The sequence below is a fragment of the Equus przewalskii genome, chromosome 10 (assembly GCF_037783145.1).
Source record: "Equus przewalskii isolate Varuska chromosome 10, EquPr2, whole genome shotgun sequence".
Lineage (NCBI taxonomy): Eukaryota > Metazoa > Chordata > Mammalia > Perissodactyla > Equidae > Equus > Equus przewalskii.
In genome coordinates, this window is record NC_091840.1 from 20,754,466 (window position 1) to 20,774,654 (window position 20,189).

Genomic DNA, 20,189 nt, shown 5'->3' on the forward strand with positions numbered 1-20,189 from the left:
TGGCAGCAGAGAGAAGGAGAGTTCAATCCAGACGGTAAGAAGGGGGAGACTGGGGGAGACAAATGCCATCCGACGCACTTGTGTGCCAACGGTATGTATTGTGCTATTAAATTCTCACAAACGCATGAGGGTACAAATTGTTTTACAGTTGAGGAAAGTGAGGCTCAGAGAGGCTAAGACACACAATTAGCAAGTGACAGAGCTGGAATTCTACCTGGTGGACTCCGAAGCTCTTTCCATCCACCCTGCGGTACTCAGAGGCAGAGTTCGCCAGTGCGCCCTACACAAACTGAGGCACAGGCGAGGGTGAAGGAGTGCCTTCTGGAAATTGAGTTCCTAGTCTTCCCGTAGATCCCCGCATTGGCCAAACTAGCCTCTTTAACCCTTGCTGTCTCATACCGGAGCACAGAGAGCGGGGTTGCTGCGGAATATCCGAACTCCAGCAGGCGGCACTGTGAACCCGACACCATTCCCAGCGTAGGCGGCGCGCGGGGAAACCCGCGGGGAGGAGCCACCGGGAGCTGCCAGGGAACCACGCGTGGGGGCGTGGCCATCCTGGAAGGAGGGCGTGTCTCTCATTCAAGCCCCGCCCCACCTCTTCAGGCCTCGGCTCCGGGTGGGCGTGTCCCGAATTCTCTCCCGGAGAGACACGCGTGGGCCGCTCCCCTCCCGGAGGAGGGCAGCGGAGAAGCGTGAGGGTGTCGCTGGCTGCCCCTCCCGTGCGGGGCCACGTGGTGGGCGCGGGCCGAGCCCGGGGGAAAGAACCCTGCCCGTGGGGAGGTGGGGGGGACCGAGGCGGCGCCGAGCCGAGCCGAGAGCTGCGGGGTTCGGAGCAGAGAGGCGGCGGCAGCGGCGCCGAGAACGAGGGGAGGAGGCAGGCGGGCGCATGGGGCGCTCCGGCCCCGCCGGCAGCGCGCCTCCTCCGGCCTGGCCGCGCTGAACGCCCCCGGCGCTACGCCTCGAACCCGAGCCCCGAGGCCATGCCGGTCATGAAGGGGTTGCTGGCCCCGCAAAACACCTTCCTGGACACCATCGCCACCCGCTTCGACGGCACGCGTGAGTGGGGCGGAGGCTGGGACTGGGGGTCCGAACTGGAGGCCAAGTCTCCTTCGGCGCCGGCGCGGGTCTTCTGCATGTGGTGAGACCCTAAGGCGAAGAGAGAGTGGAGTTGAGGGTCTAGGAACTCCCAAAGCTGCAGTAAAGGCACAGGACTGGGAGCGCCCTGCGAGGGGAGGAGGGGAGAGGGCCAAGAGTGCGGGGGACTGACGTTGGGGGTGTGACTGGAGGCAGGAAAGGCTCTTTGTGCGGCAAAACGGAGGAGAGGCCTGGGAGCCGCCCACTCCCAGACAGAGCTCTGCTGGGGGCGTGTATGGGGGTCTCCGGAGACGCGGAGGTGGGAGTAAGTGGCTCAGGCGCTCCGGGGTCTACTCCCAGACGGCTCCAGCATCTCCTTCCCCCGGAAAAAAAAAGAGAAAGAAAAGATCAGACTTCGGCAGGACCTAGCTTGAATTTAAGGTCACGTAGCCCAAATCGTGGCCCGTCCACGTCAGAGAGAGGTGAGGCAGGAGGAGTGGGGTGGTCCTTGTGACGGAGGGAACTCCTTGCTCGCCCACCCTAGCTTGGGTTCCAGGTTCAGCACCTTGGACAGCCACATTCCTCCTTCCCTGCCTCTTCTCTCGCCATTCCCTTTCCTACTTTGGAGCCGAGAGATCTCCTCCTGCCCTCTTCGGGCCAGTGCCCTGAATCTGGAAGGTGGGGGGAGCGGTACCCGAGGGCGGAAACCGAGCTCCCGGGGCCCTACCCGCCTTCCCCCCACACCTCCCTTGTTTCCATAGCGCCCATCACCGGGGCAACAGGCCCTGGGATGGAAGAACGAGGCTGCTGCCCAGGGCCCAGCGCCTCTCAGGCACCCTTGGTGTCCCCATCAGCTGCCGCACCCCCAGACACTCACCTCTCCTAGCTTCCAGGGACTAGTTGTGTCTCAGGGCCCTACCCTCAGCTGAGACTCTGTCCCTGATGGCCCACAGAGCCCCCCTGTGGCCTCCTACCCAGGAGACAGCCAGCTTGGGTTCTGCTGCTGGGGTTACTGGAGCCACAACTTCATTGCCCAACCTTGTTAGACTTTGAGTCCTGGGGACAGACCCCCTGAAACTAGCTGAAGGAATGCTGAAAAGAAGACCTTTCCTGGAAGGCAGGGAATGAGGACGCTACTCATCACTGTCTCCCTCCCCCAACAAAGGAGATTTGTGAGTTTGGATAATCACTGCCTTTTGGTTTCCTATCAGTAAAATGGGTGTGATATCACTGGAACCTCTGCCCTGTCCACTCTCTAATAGGACGACAGGACAACAGCTATGATGTGCTTTGAAAGCTGTGCTCATGTAGGGGAATCATTTCTCTTTTTCAGTGTAGCACTTGCTATGTGCCAGGACTTGTTCTCCCCAGGTAACCCATGTAACCCTCACAACAACCATGTGAGAAAGATACATTATCCCCCACTTTGCAGATAAGGAAGCTGAGGCACAGACGAGTTCATTAACTTGCCCAAGGTTACAGAGTAAGTAAGTGGCAGAGGTGGGGTGCTAGAGCCCATGCCCTTACTCACTATGCCAGGCTGCCTCCTACTAGCTTGAAGGCAGGGGAACAGACAGCACAACCTCTTGGGATTCCTTCTCCAAGCTCCTAGTAGTCCCTGTCCCAGTTCCAGGCCACCCTTAAGTCCTTGTCCTTTTGCCTATCTCTTCTTACTCTCATTTCAGAATATCCAAAAGGGAGATCCAGGAATCACGTGGAAGCCTCGGAAGCTTCTGTCTCTGTGATCTCTGACCACAGCTCGTGGGAGGTACTGCCCACCTGGAGGCTGAGCTCTCCTCCTGGCCTTGACCTGACCTTTACCTCTTCTTTCCACAGACAGCAACTTCCTGCTGGCCAACGCACAGGGCCCACGGGGCTTTCCCATAGTCTACTGCTCTGACGGCTTCTGCGAGCTCACAGGCTACGGCCGCACCGAGGTCATGCAGAAAACCTGCAGCTGCCGTTTCCTCTATGGTCCAGAGACCAGTGAGCCAGCCCTGCAGAGGCTGCATAAGGCCCTGGAGGGCCATCAGGAGCATCGGGCTGAGATCTGCTTCTACCGAAAGGATGGTGAGAGGGCCTGGCCCACCCTGCAGCCCTGCCCAGACCCTATGCCTTACCCAGAGTCCACCCAACACAGTGGAAGCCTGGGTGCTGGTCTCCACACTGCCACAAGCTGTCTGTGTGACACTGAGTGCATCCCTGACCCTCTCTGAGCCTTGGTTCTCCCATCTGGAAGGTGAAGGAGTTGGCTGACATAATCTCGGGGGTTCTGTCCAGCTCTAAACCTCTGCCGAGCCCTTAGACTATGCCAGGAACCAAGGTGGATGAGAGAGGGATGCCACAGGCTGCTCACTCCTCTGCCCCATCTCCCCACACCTGCAGGCTCTGCCTTTTGGTGCCTCCTGGATATGATGCCCATCAAGAATGAGATGGGGGAGGTCGTGCTTTTCCTCTTTTCCTTCAAGGACATCTCTCAGAGTGGAAGCCCAGGACTTGGTCCCCCAGGAGGCCATGGGGACAGTAATCATGGTAACTGCAAGTCTGGGGAAAAGGCATGAATGGTCAGAGGTCTTCACCCAAGGTCACACAAGACCTCTCCATACCCAGCCTCATGAGATGAGCACCCATTTATCTCTGTACCCTTCTTCCCAACAGAAAACTCCCTTGGCAGGAGGGGAGCCAGCTCGAGACTTCGATCTGCCAGGAGGCAGAGCCGTACCGTCCTACGCCGACTGACTGGCCACTTTGGCCGCCGGGGCCAGGGAAGCATGAAAACCAGTAATGTGAGTCCCATCTCTACCCCAGCATCTCCCAGCCTTAATTCTGAGGCACCCTTGCTACTGTCTCCCTGTTTCCCTGTTTGTCTGGTCTCCCTCCAGAGGCTTGTTCCTCTGTCTGCCCATTTCTCACGTACAACTCTCTGCTCTATCCCATGTCCCCTCACATCTTTCATACCCGTCTCCTTTGCTGCCTTGTGATTGACATTACTCTGCTCTGAGGATGTCGCAAGGGTGGGGTTCTAGCAGAAGTTACATCACCTACCTTTGTGTCGTCAGGGTACATTATGGGGGGTAAAATCACAAGCAGTGGTCCTAGGGGGAAATCCCCTGTTGGCAGTGTGGCATGCAGCCCTGTGTCCCATTCCTAGGACCCTGATAAAGCCATAGGGTCGCGTCTCCAACCCTCTGTAGAGGCTGTTAGGGCTACAGGGAATGGGGTGTGCCGTGCCAGCTTCCCCTCATTCCTGGGGTATACCCATCCTCTACTTGGGCCCCCAGAACCCAAAAGGAACTTGAGGGAGAAGTTAGTGACCTCTCAAGCTAGGCTGTGTGCCTGATTTGTCATAATCTCCTTCTCAAGCAGGGTGAAGGTCAAGCCTTATAAATATCCCCCACAAAACATGATTGATTCAGAAGGGGGCCTGAGCAGTAGCTCGGCAGAGGAAGGAAGTGTCAGGTGCCAGCCCCTGAACCATCTCCTGACCCTCTCCCTCCTCTCATGGTCATGCTTGCAGTGCCCACCCCCCCTTCCCCATCCCCTGCCTCTCCTCCCCACTAGCCTTGGCTCCTCTTTCCCCCAAGAGTCCCCAACCGCCACCCCTCTCCCCTTAGAACGTGTTTGAGCCAAAGCCATCAGTGCCCGAGTACAAGGTGGCCTCCGTGGGGGGGTCCCGCTGCCTCCTCCTCCACTACAGCGTCCCCAAGGCTGTCTGGGATGGCCTCATCCTCCTCGCCACCTTCTACGTTGCCGTCACCGTCCCCTACAATGTCTGCTTCTCGGATGATGATGACACCCCCATAACTTCCCGACACACCCTTGTCAGCGACATCGTTGTGGAGATGCTCTTCATCCTGGGTCAGACCCTCTGCCCTACATACCCTGGTGGGTGGGCTGGAGGGACCCACTCACTCAAGCCTTGCTCCATGCTGGGCCTGGAGGACCCAGGTGTTCAGAGCCCATCCATTCCTGGATCTTTAAGTCCTAATGATCCATGTGCCCTCATTCCTGACCCTGAAGCCTTCAGCCTTTAGACCTGTTCTCCCTGAGGACCAGCCAGAAGCCCAATCTGTCTTCCCCATTTCTGCCTCCAGCTCCATTCTGGGTCTCTAAGGCTGGTTCCTGGCTTACCCAGTTCCTCTGCCCCTTGGAGTTCTTAGGCTGAGGCCCCCTAGTAACAGCCTCTTGTGCCCCCAGATATCATCCTGAACTTCCGTACCACCTATGTGTCCCAGTCTGGCCAGGTGGTCTCTGCTCCTCGTTCCATTGGCCTCCACTACCTGGCCACCTGGTTCTTCATTGACCTCATTGCCGCTCTGCCTTTTGACCTGCTTTACGTCTTCAACATCACGGTGGTGAGTGACTCGTGTCCCACCATGCAGCCCAGCCTCCCAACTTCAGCACAGTGTCTCCCATTAAGGGACTGACCTCAAACCCAGACTCAGTCCTTCCCATCAATCCATCTGCGAATATTTGTCAGGCACCTGCTGTGGGCAGAGCTCTAGGCGAGGTGCTGAGAAAGAGCTGAGAGGGTCTGTGCTCTTGGGGAGCTCAGCTCCCAATCTCCGACGGAAGCTGAGACAAATGAAAAGCTAACTAGGGCTACCAAGGCGGTGTTGATCTGATGCCAAATGAGTGGTACTTTTCACATTTTTATTTAACAAACAACTGATGAGCATTTAGCTGTCTGCAAAGCACTGTGTGGGGCATGGTCACTGTGGGGAAAAGGCACAAGGATTCAGCCGCCAAACACTAAGCTGGTGAGGGGGCAGGACTACTGGAGGGCACAGCAGAAAGAGAAGAGGTAAATGGAGTGGAAGATGGGGTCCAGGTATTGCTGCGTGGGGGCTGGGCACGAAGCAGCTGACCTCGGAGTTCCAGGCTGGAACATGGGCATGCGCAAAAGTGATCTGAAATTTGGCCAGCACCTGGGAGGCCAGAGCACCCACCCCAGTGAGGCAGAGGCTAAGGTGGCCTGGGAAGCGTTCCTGAGGGAGGAGAGAGCAGAGCCAGACTTTAGACAGACAGTAGGATTTGGCTGGCAGGATGAGGAGAGAGCATTTGGGGGAGCATAGTAAGCCAAGACAAGGAGGTAGGGGCTGTGAGGTAGATTTGGAGGCAGAGAGGGCCAGGACTTGTGTCCTCCCAGCTCCCTGGGGCTGCCAGAGGTGCCCTGAGTGCTCAGCTCTGCACCCAGCCAGCAGATGGTAGGTCTTCTCAAGTCCGGGGTGAGAGAGTGCCACCCTGTGTCCCCAGGCCCCCTTGGTTCTTGGGTGGGGAGGTGGAGAGCAGTTTCCCTGTGCGCTCGCTCTCTGCCACACTTAGCTATAGCGGGAAACCACCTACACGCAGCCGGATTTAACTAGCCGCCAACGGGCTGTGGGCCTCTTCCCCTGCCTGTGTACACGTGTGTGCACTTTCCCACACACGTGCATGTGTGTATGTCTGCCCTGAGGCTCCAGCCATTCCCAGCAGAGCTCCCCACCCCTCCTCGTGAGTGCCCCCCGACCCCTGTGCCCACCAGGCTGTGTCAGCCAGGCAGACAGCTGTCCCTGAGGGAGAGGGAGAGCGGCAGAGAGCCCCTCTCCTACCTCCCAGGCAGTTCTCCTCCTCTGGTACCTTCAGGAGCACTTTACAATTTACTAAGTAAGTTCTTTCACACATGTCATCACAAAGAAGCCTCACAATAACCCTTCAGGGCAGATTCTCTTATCCTTCTTTATCAGAGGTAGATGCAGAGGCTCAGAGAGGTTAAGTGGCTTGCTGAAGGTCACACAGTTAGCAGTGGAAGGCAGGAGACCGAAACCAGATCTCCAGACTCCTAGCCTAGTATTCCTTCCAACATACCCAGGAAAGCAGGGTACCTGAGTGGATGGTCAGCCACAAGGGAAGACGAGGAGCAATGCCGGGGCTGGAGGGAGGCAGAGCAAAGACAGAGGATGAGGGAGCACTGGCAGAGCTGTGGACTTGAAGGAGCCCGCCCTGGGACATTCTGTCCAAGGAGAAGGAGAGGAGGGCCCCAAGGGAGTGGGGCCCAAGGGCAGGTGACTAGGGGAAGCCCTGAAGCACTCAAGTTTGGAGTCAGGAGCTCTGGGAGCTGGAGGCAGGCAGTAAGCCCTGGGGAGGGTCCATGTGGGGGAATCAGGACCACCTCCTGTCCAGCTCCTTCACCTAAAATTAGAGGAAATGGCATGAGGTGGCTCAGGAGGCGTGTAGGGCTAGGGCTACAGAGGATGCTCCGGGAGGCCCCTGGAAGGACAGTGAAGGACCTTCATACCAAGTGCCCCGGGCGCTGCCCCAGAGCCCCCAGCCCTAGCCTCCAAGCTGCCCCCACCCGTAGTAGTGAGCAGATAAGCCTCCACCTGCCCTCCATCTCCAAGATTGGAAGGGCTAACTGAAGCATTAATAACCACAATGAAAACAGTTGTAGTGCTAATATTAGCTAACATTTGCAGGACCCTTACTGGGTGCCACTGGCCCCATTGATCCCCACCTAACCCCACAAGGTCTGAGACCTCGCAGCCCAGGCTCCCTCGGTCCCCACTCTCCTTCCCTCAACATTTCAGCACGACCTGCTCATCTGCAGCTGACCACAAGGGGAAAGGTCCCTAAACCTTCCCCAGTCCTCAAGGGGCCACTCCCATCACAATTGCTGTCATCTCTAACAACCAGTTCTCATCCAACTGCCAGTCGTGCCCTGAGGGCTTTGAGCGGGGCCAGAGGTCATTTAGCCTGTTGCCCTCCTTTGACCTCCATCAGCTCACTGTGCTAAGAGAGAGTAGAACAAATAGACTTTGTTGTCAGCCCTGATTTTTTTTTTTTTTTTGAGGAAGATTAGCCCTGAGCTAACATCTGCTGCCAATCCTCCTCGTTTTTGCTGAGGAAGACTGGCCCTGAGCTAACATCCATGCCCATCTTCCTCCACTTTATATGTGGGACGCCTACCACAGCGTGGTTTGCCAAGTGGTGCCATGTCCGCACCTGGGATCCAAACGGGTGAACCCTGGGCCACTGAAGCAGAACGTGCACACTTAACCACTGCGCCACCGGGCCGGCCCTGTCAGCCCTGATTTGAGTCCCAGCTCCATCATTTCCTTGGTCTGTGACCTTGAGTAAGTCACTGGCCTCTCTGAGCCTTAGCTTACTCATCTGCAGTCTGGGAATGATGACGATAATTGGACTGAAGGATAGATTATTTTATGAGGACTACAAATACTTAGCCCAGGGTCTGACACATACAGTAAGCACTTACTCAGTGTTAGCTATTATTAGTGTTAGTATTATTCTCTCCCATCTGCATTTCTTGGTCACCTTCTCAGGACAACAGGGATGTTTCTCCTGCTGCAGCTTCCCCTGGCTCCAGGGCATCTGGTGGCCAGGCCCTGGGAGGGGACATGGGGGCCGTGAGGGCTGTCAGGAGGTGTGCCTGCTGACAACTCCCCACTCCACTCCTGCAGACATCGCTGGTGCACTTGCTGAAGACCGTGCGGCTGCTGCGGCTCCTGCGGCTGCTGCAGAAGCTGGAGCGGTACTCCCAGTGCAGCGCTGTGGTGCTCACGCTGCTCATGTCCGTCTTTGCGCTCCTTGCCCACTGGATGGCCTGTGTCTGGTATGTCATCGGGCGCCGGGAGATGGAGGCCAATGACCCGCTGCTCTGGGACATCGGTGAGCCACCGACCCCAGGCTTTCACTGAGCACCCATCCACCTGCCCTGTCCACTCAGGCCCCCAAGCAGATGCCTCCACCAGGAGCCACACCCACCACCCCGTATTCCACCATTCATCCAGCAAACATGCACTGAGCTCCTTCCGGGTCAGGCGTGGGAATATTGATTTGAAGACAAGGGCTCTGCCTTGGGGGGACCTCACAGCCTAGCAGGGGAGCACTATCAGTAATAGGCGATTAAAATACAGTATGGGAAACACTGATGGTCAGGAGGGTGTTTTGGGAAGAGGGAGCGATACCTCCACCTAGACCCTTCCGGTGGCTCCCCACCACCCTCTAAATAAAGTCCACACACAGTGCACGCCCTAAATAATCCTGCAGCCCTCTCTGTACCCACCTGGCTGCCCTTTCTCCCATGCTGCCTGTGTACAGCCACAGTGGCCTCCCTCCAGCACCCCGGGGATGCTGCTTTCTCACTTTGGCCCTTGAATATGTTTTCCTTTCTGGAACCTTTCCCTTTTGTCTTCCCTCTCTTCTTCACCTAGGGGACTTTTCTATTCCTTGTAGTCTCAACTGAAATGCTCTGTCCTAAGGGAGCCCTTCAGGAATTCTAGCACCCTACCCCCACCCCTCACTGGGCTGGCTCACCCTAACACACGATGACTCCTAGGACACGCTATACCTCCCTTTTAGTAGCTCGTCTCCCACCTGTAATGATGTATTTCACAACTCTTTCTCCTCCGGTTGTAATTTTACCAGGGCAGGGAGAATGGCTGGCTGGGTCAAGTCCTAGCGCCCTGTGCACGAGAGGTGCTCAATAAACTAATTATTAGAGACTTGAAGGGGCCCCTGAACAGTCGGTAGTGTAGGGAATTCTTGGACTGCGACTGTAACCAGTTCACCGTGATTTTCCGGTGCCAGCCTGTGCAAACCTCCCTTGCCTCTCTAAATACTTGCCCAAGGTCAAGCGCAGGCAGTGCAGGGAAACCCAGTTCTCCACCTCTCTCGCAGCTGGGGCTCCTTGCATTCCTCCACCCCCAGGCTGGTTGCACGAGCTGGGCAAGCGGCTAGAGGTGCCCTACGTCAATGGCTCGGCGGGCGGCCCGTCGCGGCGCAGCGCCTACATCGCTGCGCTCTACTTCACGCTGAGCAGCCTCACCAGCGTGGGCTTCGGCAACGTGTGTGCCAACACCGACGCGGAGAAGATCTTCTCCATCTGCACTATGCTCATAGGCGGTGAGGCCGGGCCTGCCAAGCCGCAGGGTGGCTCTGCTAAGCCCCGCATGCAGACAGGGAAACTGAGGCCCTAAGAGGGCAAGGTGTCCACCCACGTCCAGACAGTCGTGCATTCATTCATAGATATTTTTTCAGCACCTACTACATGCTGGCCCTGGGGGATGCCACAAACAGGCGTGGCCTTTTGCAAAGGGGTGGGGAAACCCAAGTTCACGACTTAATTTGCGGGGTAGGGGGCATGAGAGGAGCATTAGTTCTGACCCCTCTCGGAACCACCCTCTATTCCCCGGCCCAACCCAGCTCCTGGTACCACGTAGACACGCAGGAGCCCACTGACTCTCCTGGCCCTCCTCAGGAACCCAGAGGCCCGTCCAGGGCAGGGTGGGTTTGGAAGCAGGCGAGGAGGCGGGAGGGGTGGCCGCCCCTGACCAGCTGCCCGCTGCCGCCGCTGCAGCACTGATGCACGCAGTGGTGTTCGGGAACGTGACAGCCATCATCCAGCGCATGTACTCCCGCCGCTCGCTCTACCACAGCCGCATGAAGGACCTCAAGGACTTCATCCGCGTGCACCGCCTGCCGCGGACGCTCAAGCAGCGCATGCTCGAGTACTTCCAGACCACATGGGCCGTCAACAGCGGCATCGACGCCAACGAGGTAGGGCGCGTGGCACCTGTGTCTACTGCCTGGCAGCACAGTGGGGAAAGGGTCGCCACCTCTCGGGGTTTGAAATGGGGCACATGGGACCGAGGGAGGTGAGGTGCTGTTCACGAGGGCAGGAGCCCACCCAAATCCAAATCCCTTTTCCTTCGTACTAGAATATGGGAGCTGAAAGGGAGCGCAGGTCTTAGCTAGTGCCATGCTCCCTGCAACCCACGTTTTGTGAACGCCTGCTTTGGACCAGCCTCTGTGCTGGACAAAGGTTGCTCAGAGATGATCATACTCAGCCCTTGCTCTCAGGAAGACACCAGCCTAGTGAGGGAGGCAGACAGGTAAACAATTACGCAGTGAATTCCATTGTACTGGAGGGATGCTGGTGCAGTGGGGTCCTCATTGTGTCTAGGCCTAGAGGAGTCAGGGAAAGTGGCACATCAGAGGGGAAGAGAAGGAAAAGACAAGAAGGAAATCGGCCTGCTACGGGAAGGTCATTCCAGGCAGAAAGAGCAATGAGAACACAGGTCTGGAAATGTTGACACAAAACAGTAGGTTCAGGGAACTGAAGTTAGTTCAGTGAGCCTTCAGGAACTGGTGTGTGAGTGCAGTGGAGGGAGGAGGGCGAGAAGAGTGCAAGAGATGGGGCTGGGGAGGCAGCCATGCCCAGCCCATGGGTGGTCTTGAATTTAGAGTTTGTCCTGCAAAATTTTTAGGCTGGGGAGTGGCCTGGGGAATCTAGAAGGTATTTTTGAGAGCAGGAGCCATGGGACTCAGGGTGATCAGCTTGTTGCAAGAGAGGAGCTGGGAGTGACTCCCAGGTTTCTGCCTTGGGCAAAGGGCAAAGGGATGGAGGCATTACAGGAGAAAGACTGGACTTAGCGGTAAAAATGAGAGTCCAGGGTTGGGCCATGGTGAGATGGTGGTGCCATGGGAGATCCAGGTGGGGTTGCCCTAGATAGTTGAAATACAGGTCTGGACCCAGATGTAGGGCTCTTCTGGGCTCACAGGGAGCAAGGAAGCCATGGAGCTGGTTGCCATGATACAGGGAGAGTAGGAAAAGTAAGAAGAGAGCCAAGGGCTACACTGAGGAAGAGGAGCCTGGGGAGGAAATGGGAAAGAAGCAGTCAGAGAGGTGGGAGAACAGAGGGAGAGGTCAACGTGCCAGAGTGGCCCAGGGGCTCCATAAGATGAGGATGGAACTGTGAACACTAAGTTTGGCCCCTAGGAGGTCATTGGTAATGTTCAAAGTCTAGTGTAATGCTGCATTTTACAGGCGGGGATACTGAGGCCTAGAGAGAGGAAATGGATTGCCCAGGGTGCACAGGGCTTTGAGAGCAGAACTGACTTCTAGTCTCCTGACTCCCTGTGGAAGGCTGACCCACCAGGGATGGTTCTTGCATGTGTGGGGTTGAGTAACCAGTACACGTGTGTGAGAGACCAGTGTGTGTAGCCATGGGCAGTGGACAGACAGAAGACCTAGTCTCTGACCCAGAACTTGGGTTGGGAGGTCCACACACAGGCAAAATTGAAGTTAGACACACAGAAGTCCTCCTGAAGGTCAGGAATGGGTAACTTCAAAGCAAAGGGCAAGTTGGAGCTCTCTCCTTGGAGACAGCTCAGCACATTTGTAGAACTCAAGTAGCAGCTGCAGGGGGATGGCCAGAATGACCTATGCCCCTTATGCAGTTACTGCGTGACTTCCCAGACGAGCTGAGAGCTGACATTGCTATGCACCTGAATCGGGAGATCCTGCAGCTGCCGCTGTTTGGAGCAGCGAGCAGGGGCTGCCTGCGGGCCCTCTCCCTGCACATCAAGACTTCGTTCTGCGCTCCTGGGGAGTACCTGTTGCGTCGTGGGGATGCCCTGCAGGCGCATTACTATGTCTGCTCCGGCTCGCTTGAAGTGCTCCGTGACAGCATGGTGCTGGCTATCCTGGGTGAGGACCCCCTGACCACTACCTACCCCAGAACCTTCCCCCAGAGGCCTTGGGAGTGGCCAGGAATCCAGGGACTGGGATACCCCCAGTGGATATCTGGAATTCCTACTGAGGAGTACTCTTTCTGGTCCCTTTACCCTACTAGCACCCCCTTTTGACCATTCCACTGGGACTATCCCCTAATCCCATTGGCCATCCCTTAACCCATCAACCCTTCCCCAGTGACTATCCCCCAACTGAATTGATCCTTTCCCATTGCACATCCCCCAATTCCATTGACCTTTTTCCATGGACCCTCAATTCCATTCACCTTTACTCTTTAACTGACCCCTCTGGCCCTTCTTTATTGATCATCTAATTCCATAGATCATTTGTCCAGCCTTACTGACATCTCCCACTGACTGCCTCCCAACTTCACCAGTCATTCTTCACCAACCTTTTCTGAACCCATTGATTATTTCCACCCAGTCCCATTGATTGACCCACCTTCAACCATCCTCCAAACACTGGCCATCCCTCAAATCCATTAATCATCTCCCACTGATATCCTCTTGGTCCCCCTGCCCAAGCTGACTGTCCCCATCCCTTATCCACAGGGAAAGGGGACCTGATTGGGGCAGATATCCCTGAGCCGGGGCAGGAGCCTGGGTCAGGAGCAGGGCCAAGCTGCGTGCTGAAGACCAGCGCTGATGTGAAGGCACTGACCTACTGTGGCCTGCAGCAGCTGAGCAGCCGAGGGCTGGCTGAGGTCCTGAGGCTCTATCCTGAGTACGGGGCTGCCTTCCGGGCTGGCCTGCTCCGGGACCTCACCTTCAACCTGCGCCAGGGCTCTGACACCAATGTATGTAGACCCATCATGGCCTCCATCTCCACCAAGGTCCTCTCCTTCAAAGCAGACCTCCCCTAGCCCCAGAGAGAGCCTCATGCTTCTCCTTCCACCCTGAAAACATCATCTGTCAACCCAGGCACCCCCTTCCATTGCCCCTTCCATGCTTAACATCTTTCAACCCCACTGACTCTGCTCCATTGGCCATTACCCAATCCCATGGACCATCTCTCACTACCTCTACTTCCAACTCTACTGACCCATCTCCTGTTGGCCACACCTCAGCCTCATTCCAGATACCTCAAAGGACCCTCCCTTTGGAAACAATCTCCCTTGTGTGCCCCTCCTCCGTGAAGTCCCTCTCTAGACCGGGCACCATCTCCTGGGGCTTCCTCTTCTCCACTCACCAAGTGTTTCCTGAGCCTGTTTTGGTTTAGGCTCTGGGCCAGATCTACAGTTTACACCTTAGGCCTTTGTCTTTTACTGCTTTTCAGACTGACTTTACCACTCAGGATTTCTCTGAGTCGGAGTCGGAGGTGTCTCTGATTCAGGTCCACAGAAAGGCCCCACATTCTCAAACCCCGCAACACTGATGGGTGGGACTAGGAGGTGCTGTCCCAGGGGCGTGCAGAGGTGTGAGTCAGCTTGAACCCCCTATGTCCCCGCAGGGCCTCAGCCGCTTTTCCCGATCCCCTCGCCTCTCCCAGGTAACACTCCCTTCCTGGGTGGGGTTGAGGTTGCATGGGGGAGAGGCCGTGAGTGGGGGCACCTTTCCTTGGCTTCTCCGCTGCTGGGAGAAGGGAGAGGGGATGGGGAGCGGCAGCCACCAGTGAAGGCCGTCGCTTAATGAAAGGCCTGTTATTCACCGTCCTGCAACATCAGCTGCCCCTCTGCCCACAGCCCCACTCGGAAAGCCTCGGCTCCTCCTCTGACAAGACCCTGCCATCCATCACAGAGGCTGAGGCTGGGGCAGAGCCCGGGGGTAGTTCCAGGCCCCGCCGGCCCATCCTGCTGCCCAACCTCAGCCCAGCGCGGCCCCGGGGCTCTCTGGTCAGCCTTCTGGGCGAGGAGCTGCCCCCATTCTCAGCCCTTGTGTCCTCCCCTTCTCTGTCCCCGTCCCCATCCCCTGCCCTGGCTGGCCAGGGCCACAGCCCCTCCCCTCTTGGCCCCCCCAGGGGCTCTGCTGCCTGGAAGCCCCCCCAGCTTCTCATTCCCCCACTGGGAACCTTTGGACCTCCGGACCTCAGTCCCCGGTGAGACGCCAGCCTCCTCTGCCTTCCCCATACCCCTGCTGGCTTCCAGAACCTTCTCTGGGCTCTGTCCCCAGCATTCCAGCCAGTGCTTCTCCCTGTCTCTGCCCCATCTGCCCACCCCACCCTTCCTGATCTGCCACAGCTTGCAACCCCACCCTCTATGACCGCTGCTCCTCCCCAGCTCCCTGGCGCTGCTGCCCCTGTTCACCCTCGGCTGCTCTGCTCTGGCCCTGTCCCTCTCCCCATGGGACTGATGACCACTGCCCCCGTCCCAGGATAGTGGATGGCATTGAGGACTCTGGCAGCACAGCAGAGGCCCCTACATTCAGGTTCAGCAGGCGGCCTGAGCACCCTAGGCCCCGTTCACAGGCCCCTCCTACAGGTAAGGGCCCGCAGTGGACCTCAGCTTGCAGTCACCCATCCATCCATCCATCCCACATGTCGAAAGGGCCTACCATGTGCCAGCTGCTATGCTGGGAATACACAGATGAACCAGACCTGGCCCACACTCTTAGTGAGCTCCCCATCAGGTGGGGGAGATGCCTGTGTACTCAGATAAACCATTCCAGAACAGGGGGCTAAGTACCACGACCAAGACAAGAACAGGGCTCTGAAGTAGAAGAGGGCACCCCTCACTCTTCCTCTTAGAGGGGACGACACTCAAGTGGGTCTTAAAGGGTGGGTAGGAGTTTGAGGGGAGGGGCAAGGCAGTTGTAGAAAGGCATGGAGGCATGACAAGAAGAGTACCTTGTGTTCAGATACCAAAGAAGCTCTGTGCTGGGGTCGGCTCCGTGGCCGAGTGATTAAGTTTGCGTGCTCCCTGCGGTGGTCCAGGGTTTGGATCCTGGGCGCAGACATGGCACTGCTCGTCAGGCCACGTTGAGGCGGCGTCCCACATCCCACAACTAGAAGGACCTGCACCTAAAAATATACAACTATGTACGGGGGGGTATGGGAAGATAAAGCAGAAAAGAAAAAAGAAAAAGATTGGCAACAGTTGTTAGCTCAGGTGCCAATCTTTAAAAAAAAAAAAAGAAGGTCTGTGCTTAGGACTGGGTGGGGCGGGCGGGGGACAGGGGGAGGGCCTGGGGAAGTTATAGGCTCTTGAAACCAGCCTGAGGGGTTTGGGTTTCCCATCATCCTGACCCTGGAGTTTCCTCTCCTCCTGCTCTCTGCCTGCCCCATGACAGGAGGGGGCCCAGCCTAAGCTGCTCCCTGCACTCACCCTGCATCCCTTCGCCCCCTTCTGCCTGCAGGGACCAGGCCCAGCCGGGAACTGACCACTGAGGCCGAGGAGGTGAAGGAGGTCTGCAGGCTGAACCAGGAGGTGGGTTGGGGCTGGATCCTCCCCTCCGGCATTGGGAATATCATGTTGGGATCAGAGATGTGCCTCGTATAAGAGCACTTCAGGGTTTAGAGCCAGAGTCCTGAATTCAGATATTCACACTAGCGGGTGACCTTGGGCAAGTCCTACAACCACTCTGAACTTCAATTTACTCATCTAAAAATGGGGGAAATAATACATTCTTCCCAGAGCTGTGAGGAAGAAATGAGAGTGCACACATGCCTGGCCCAGTCCCTAACCCTACCCCTCAAAGCCTGACCCTCTGGTACCCTGACGCACTGTAAGTGCTCAGTGACGATTGCTTTCCCCTCCTTCCTAGCTGCTCAGCTTGTCCAGCCTGAAAAGAAGGGCTCTTCTCTCTCCACCACCGTGGGATTCTCTCCTACAGGGACCGGCCCCTCAGCAAGTCAGGATGCTCCAGTCCTTTCCTTTACCCCAGCCCTGGGAAATGAGCACTAAGCAGACCTGTGGGGCCAAGGACAGGGAGGCTGAGAGGCCTTGAGCCTGGGGAACCTGGACCCCAATGTCTGACTCCTGGTCAGGAAGAGCCCAGATCCTGTGCGCTGAGGCTCTGCCTTCCTGCTTCCTCAGGGATCTCAAAGATGTGCCACAGCACAGCCAGGCCCAGCCCTTGGGGGAGGGCCTTCCTTGGGTTCTGATAAACATCAGGCATCCCCGGGGGCAGACCTGGGCTGGGCGGGCCCTGGGGCTTGGGGTGGGGTCAGTCTCTGCTTCTGCTCACATTTTGTCTAGGCCAGTGGTTCCCAAACTTGAGCGTCTATCAGCAACTGGAGAACCTGTTAAAATGCAGACTCCTGGGCCTCACTGAATTTGGAATGTGTAGGGTGGGGCCCAGAAATCTGCATTTTAACAATTTTCTTAGTTGATTCTGTACTCCCCTGAAATTTGAAAAATGCACATTTTTCTACATCTTATAAAAATGAGGGGGAAATAGTAATAGCTGCTGCCCCAAATCCTTTTTGGAAAGAGGCTGGGGTATTTACATCTAGACAAAAATAACCCCTACCCTGCCTTCTTCTTAGGGTGGCTATGAGCAGAGAGTGGTTGCGAAAGAGCTTTGTAAACTGTAGAGGGGGGTGCATCAAGGAGGGTGGTGATTGTTGTGGCACCTGGGAAACAATTTGATGTGTTTTCAACAGATCTCCCGTCTCAACCAGGAAGTGTCTCAGCTTAGCCAGGAGCTTCGTCACATGATGAGCCTGCTACAGGCCAGGCTGTGTCCCCCAGGCCACCCAACAGTCTCAGCTTGGCCCCCAGATCCTCCTTGCCCCCAGCTGAGGCCTCCATGCATCTCTCCCTGTCTGTCCGGACCACGGCCTAGCCTCCAGGATACCACTCTTGCTGAGGTCCATTGCCCAGCCAGTGTGGGGACAGCAGAGACGGGGGCTGCACCCCCCAACCTGAGACCTTCTGTGCTGTCCCCCTACCCCTCAGAGCCTGACCCTCTGGTACCCTCCCCAGTGCCAGAGGCCTCACCCCTGACCCCAAGCCTCAGGAGGCACAGCTTCCGGTCCAGATCAGACACTTTCCACTGACCCCGGCCCCAGGCCCAGGCCTGTCTGGGGTAGGCATTGCCATTGCCGCCTGCCATCCAGGGAGGGGCTGGGCCCCCTGGCCTTCTGCCTTGGGTCAGCAGCCACCAGCTGGCCTGGTTGGCTCTGGATTCTCTGGACTTTTTAACAAAGCCTGGTCACTTCTGACCCTGTTCCCTTTTCCAAACCTTCCCCTATCCTCCTCCTCTGTGAGGGGAAGCACCTGAGGCCGTGGAACTCAACAGGCATGAGGTGGACCACGGTGGCCATTGGGCTGGGCAGACGAGATGTCCTGCTTTCTCTCCAGGACCTGGAGGCAGGTAGACATGGGGGAGGACAAGGGGATGGGGAAGGGCCCCAGATCCGGCTGGGAAATGAAGACTGAGGCAAGAGCAGGCAGGCTCTTGATGTCTAGAGCAAGAGAGATAGATTGCAGATTCCACTGCAGAGATTGCTTGGTGATATTGTGAGGTCTTCTGTCCTAGCCCCTGGGTCTCTGCTGGAGACCTTAAAGCGCTGTTGTCTCGAGAGCGGTAGGTTTGAGATCCTGACTGGCATGGGAGCAACTCAAGATTTCTTAGGCCTCCCACTATCAGCCCAGGCTGGAGAGGCTCATCTCATCCTACCGTCCACACAGGAAACAAACTGAGGACCCCCAGATATGTGTTCTTTGGTTCTCACAGCATTTTTCTTTTCAAAATATGAATGAATTGCTGATGTTAAAAATCAGGAGAATTCACATAAAAATCCAGATATTCCAACTTCTCTAAAAAAAATTTGGAAGATCTGGCAATCCTGGGCCAACATCCCACGTGGCAATACTTAGCTGGTGTTAGATGGCCACAGTCCTCTTTATTTATTTATTTTTTTTGAGGAAGATTAGCCCTGAGCTAACATCTGCTGCCAATCCTCCTCTTTTTGCTGAGGAAGACTGGCCCTGAGCTAACATCCATGCCCATCTTCCTCTACTTTCTATGAGACGCCTACCACAGCATGGCTTGCCAAGCAGTGTCATGTCCGCACCCAGGATCCAAACTGGCAAACCCAGACCGCCGAAGCGGAACGTGCGCACTTAACCACTGCGCCATCAGGCCGGCCCCACACTGTCTTCTTTAGATGGGGCCTGTACTCTCCACTTCTTCGCAGTCCCCATGTTTCTCCATCATCTCTTGACACCCACCTAGCTTCCCTCATTTGGATTCTTTGTCTGATCTCTGTGGGTATTTGAGTTTGCAATCCCTGCCTTGGAGTGGCTCCCAGGTTCCTGTGCCCCAGTGGGTGCTTTTTGGGCCCTACAGTGTATATTTCTACCTCTGGCCTGGGCCTGTCAACATCTCTGTCTCTATCTCTCTGCAGGCTGTCACCAAAGGTGGTCTCTTCTGCTGTCAGCAACTTGAAACAGTCCCAGCAGCACTCCCTGTCCCTTCCCCGCCCCTAGACCTCAGCCGAGCCTGTTCTCCCTCCTTCCAAGATGGTCTCACTCAGGGTCCTGACTTCTTGCAAACTCACCCTGGTTTCCAGCTTTCCTTCACCACCCAGCAACCTGGGCTCACTTTTGGATAGGAAATAAATTCTTTATTTTTGTAGCTGTTTGCTCTTACGTTTCTGGGGGTTGGTCTGAGAGCCCCAGGGCTTTGGAGGAGCCTGCACAGCAGTCAATCCCCCACCATGCCCTAGGGCCCTGTTGCTGTCTCTCGAAAGGGCAAGGGCGCCAACCAATCCACTTGGCACTACATTCACGCCACCAGGGGCCCCAGGGATGAGGCAGAAACCTTAATGAGTCACTATGGGCCCTTATAGCCTCTCCTCCCCCCACCCCAGTCACAGCCACAGGTTCAGACACAGTATGAGGGAGGGACAAAGTCCTGGCTCAGGCCCACCTCCAGTCCTGGAAAAGTGGCCCAAAGGACTCCCCACCAATCCTGTATCACCCATCCTGTACCTGTTGCAGGCTAGGTACAGCAGGGTCTGGGGAAGAGCTGTCACCAGCCAAGAACCTGCTAGGAATCCCTCTCTGCCCTATCCCCTTTGCTCACCTAAACCCTCTCTTGCCTCTCAGCTTTCACTTCTCTGATGATCTCTGCGTGGGGGGTCGGGCGGGGGGGTTGTGGATGCCGTTAGAAAGAGGCACCCTGGTGACCAGATGGAACTAGGTGTGGGCAGTTTCGTGGCAGATTGTTCCAGAGAGGTTGATTCTCCAGCTTAGGCTCCAGAGTATGATTGGTGTTGGCTGGTGTCATAGGAACAATGTTCACAGCTGTCTCTGGGGTGGAGCTTTAATTCCATACAGGTGTTGAGTAGTATCTCGGGGGGTGGGCTGCAGAAGCAGAGGAGATACTGGTCTGTGTTGGCGGGTAGGGGGTAGGCAGAAGTAGAAGTGGTCCTAATCCATATTGAGAGGAGCAGAAAAACTAGAAATAGTCCTGATCCATATGGAGGGCAAGGTGGGGGCAAATAGTCAGTGCAGACGTGGCCCAGCTCTGCATCTGGTATCAGAGACAAGAGCTGGTCCTGGTTGGAGGTCGGGGGAGGCAGAGGCAGAAGTGGTGCTGGTGTGTTTTGGGGTTGAGCCAAAGGAGGAGGGTCCTTTTTTAAGGCTGTGCAGTGGCAAGAGGTCTCCCTTTGATCTCATCCGGCAGCCTCCAGAGAA

The 20,189-nt window shown here is 56.5% G+C and overlaps 1 protein-coding gene across 2 annotated transcripts; it reads left to right on the forward strand.

The window, feature by feature from the left end:
* The first annotated feature begins 657 nt into the window (after positions 1-657).
* Positions 658-19,125, forward strand: KCNH4 (potassium voltage-gated channel subfamily H member 4). 2 transcript variants are annotated; one of them, XM_070561912.1, is made up of 17 exons: positions 658-1,056; positions 2,911-3,144; positions 3,460-3,606; positions 3,733-3,860; positions 4,689-4,932; positions 5,272-5,429; positions 8,532-8,739; positions 9,781-9,975; positions 10,430-10,629; positions 12,313-12,562; positions 13,159-13,403; positions 14,057-14,095; positions 14,289-14,641; positions 14,917-15,023; positions 15,898-15,968; positions 17,147-17,855; positions 18,896-19,125. In XM_070561912.1, the coding sequence occupies exons 1-16, from the start codon at positions 981-983 to the stop codon at positions 17,540-17,542; spliced, it is 3,051 nt and encodes a 1,016-aa protein (XP_070418013.1). In that variant the 5' UTR covers positions 658-980; the 3' UTR covers positions 17,543-17,855; positions 18,896-19,125. The 2 variants fall into 2 exon arrangements, with proteins under 2 accessions (XP_070418013.1, XP_008517436.2); XM_008519214.2 differs by having other exon boundaries at positions 839-1,056; positions 17,147-17,859.
* The last annotated feature ends 1,064 nt before the right edge of the window (positions 19,126-20,189 follow it).

Bases quoted from the DNA above. Each gene is read 5' to 3' on its own strand.
- KCNH4 (XM_070561912.1), top strand. From the start codon at position 981: ATGCCGGTCATGAAGGGGTTGCTGGCCCCGCAAAACACCTTCCTGGAC. The intron at 12,563-13,158 runs GTGAGGACCCCC...CCTTATCCACAG, and splicing joins CATGGTGCTGGCTATCCTGG to GGAAAGGGGACCTGATTGGG. The intron at 13,404-14,056 runs GTATGTAGACCC...ATGTCCCCGCAG, and splicing joins GCCAGGGCTCTGACACCAAT to GGCCTCAGCCGCTTTTCCCG.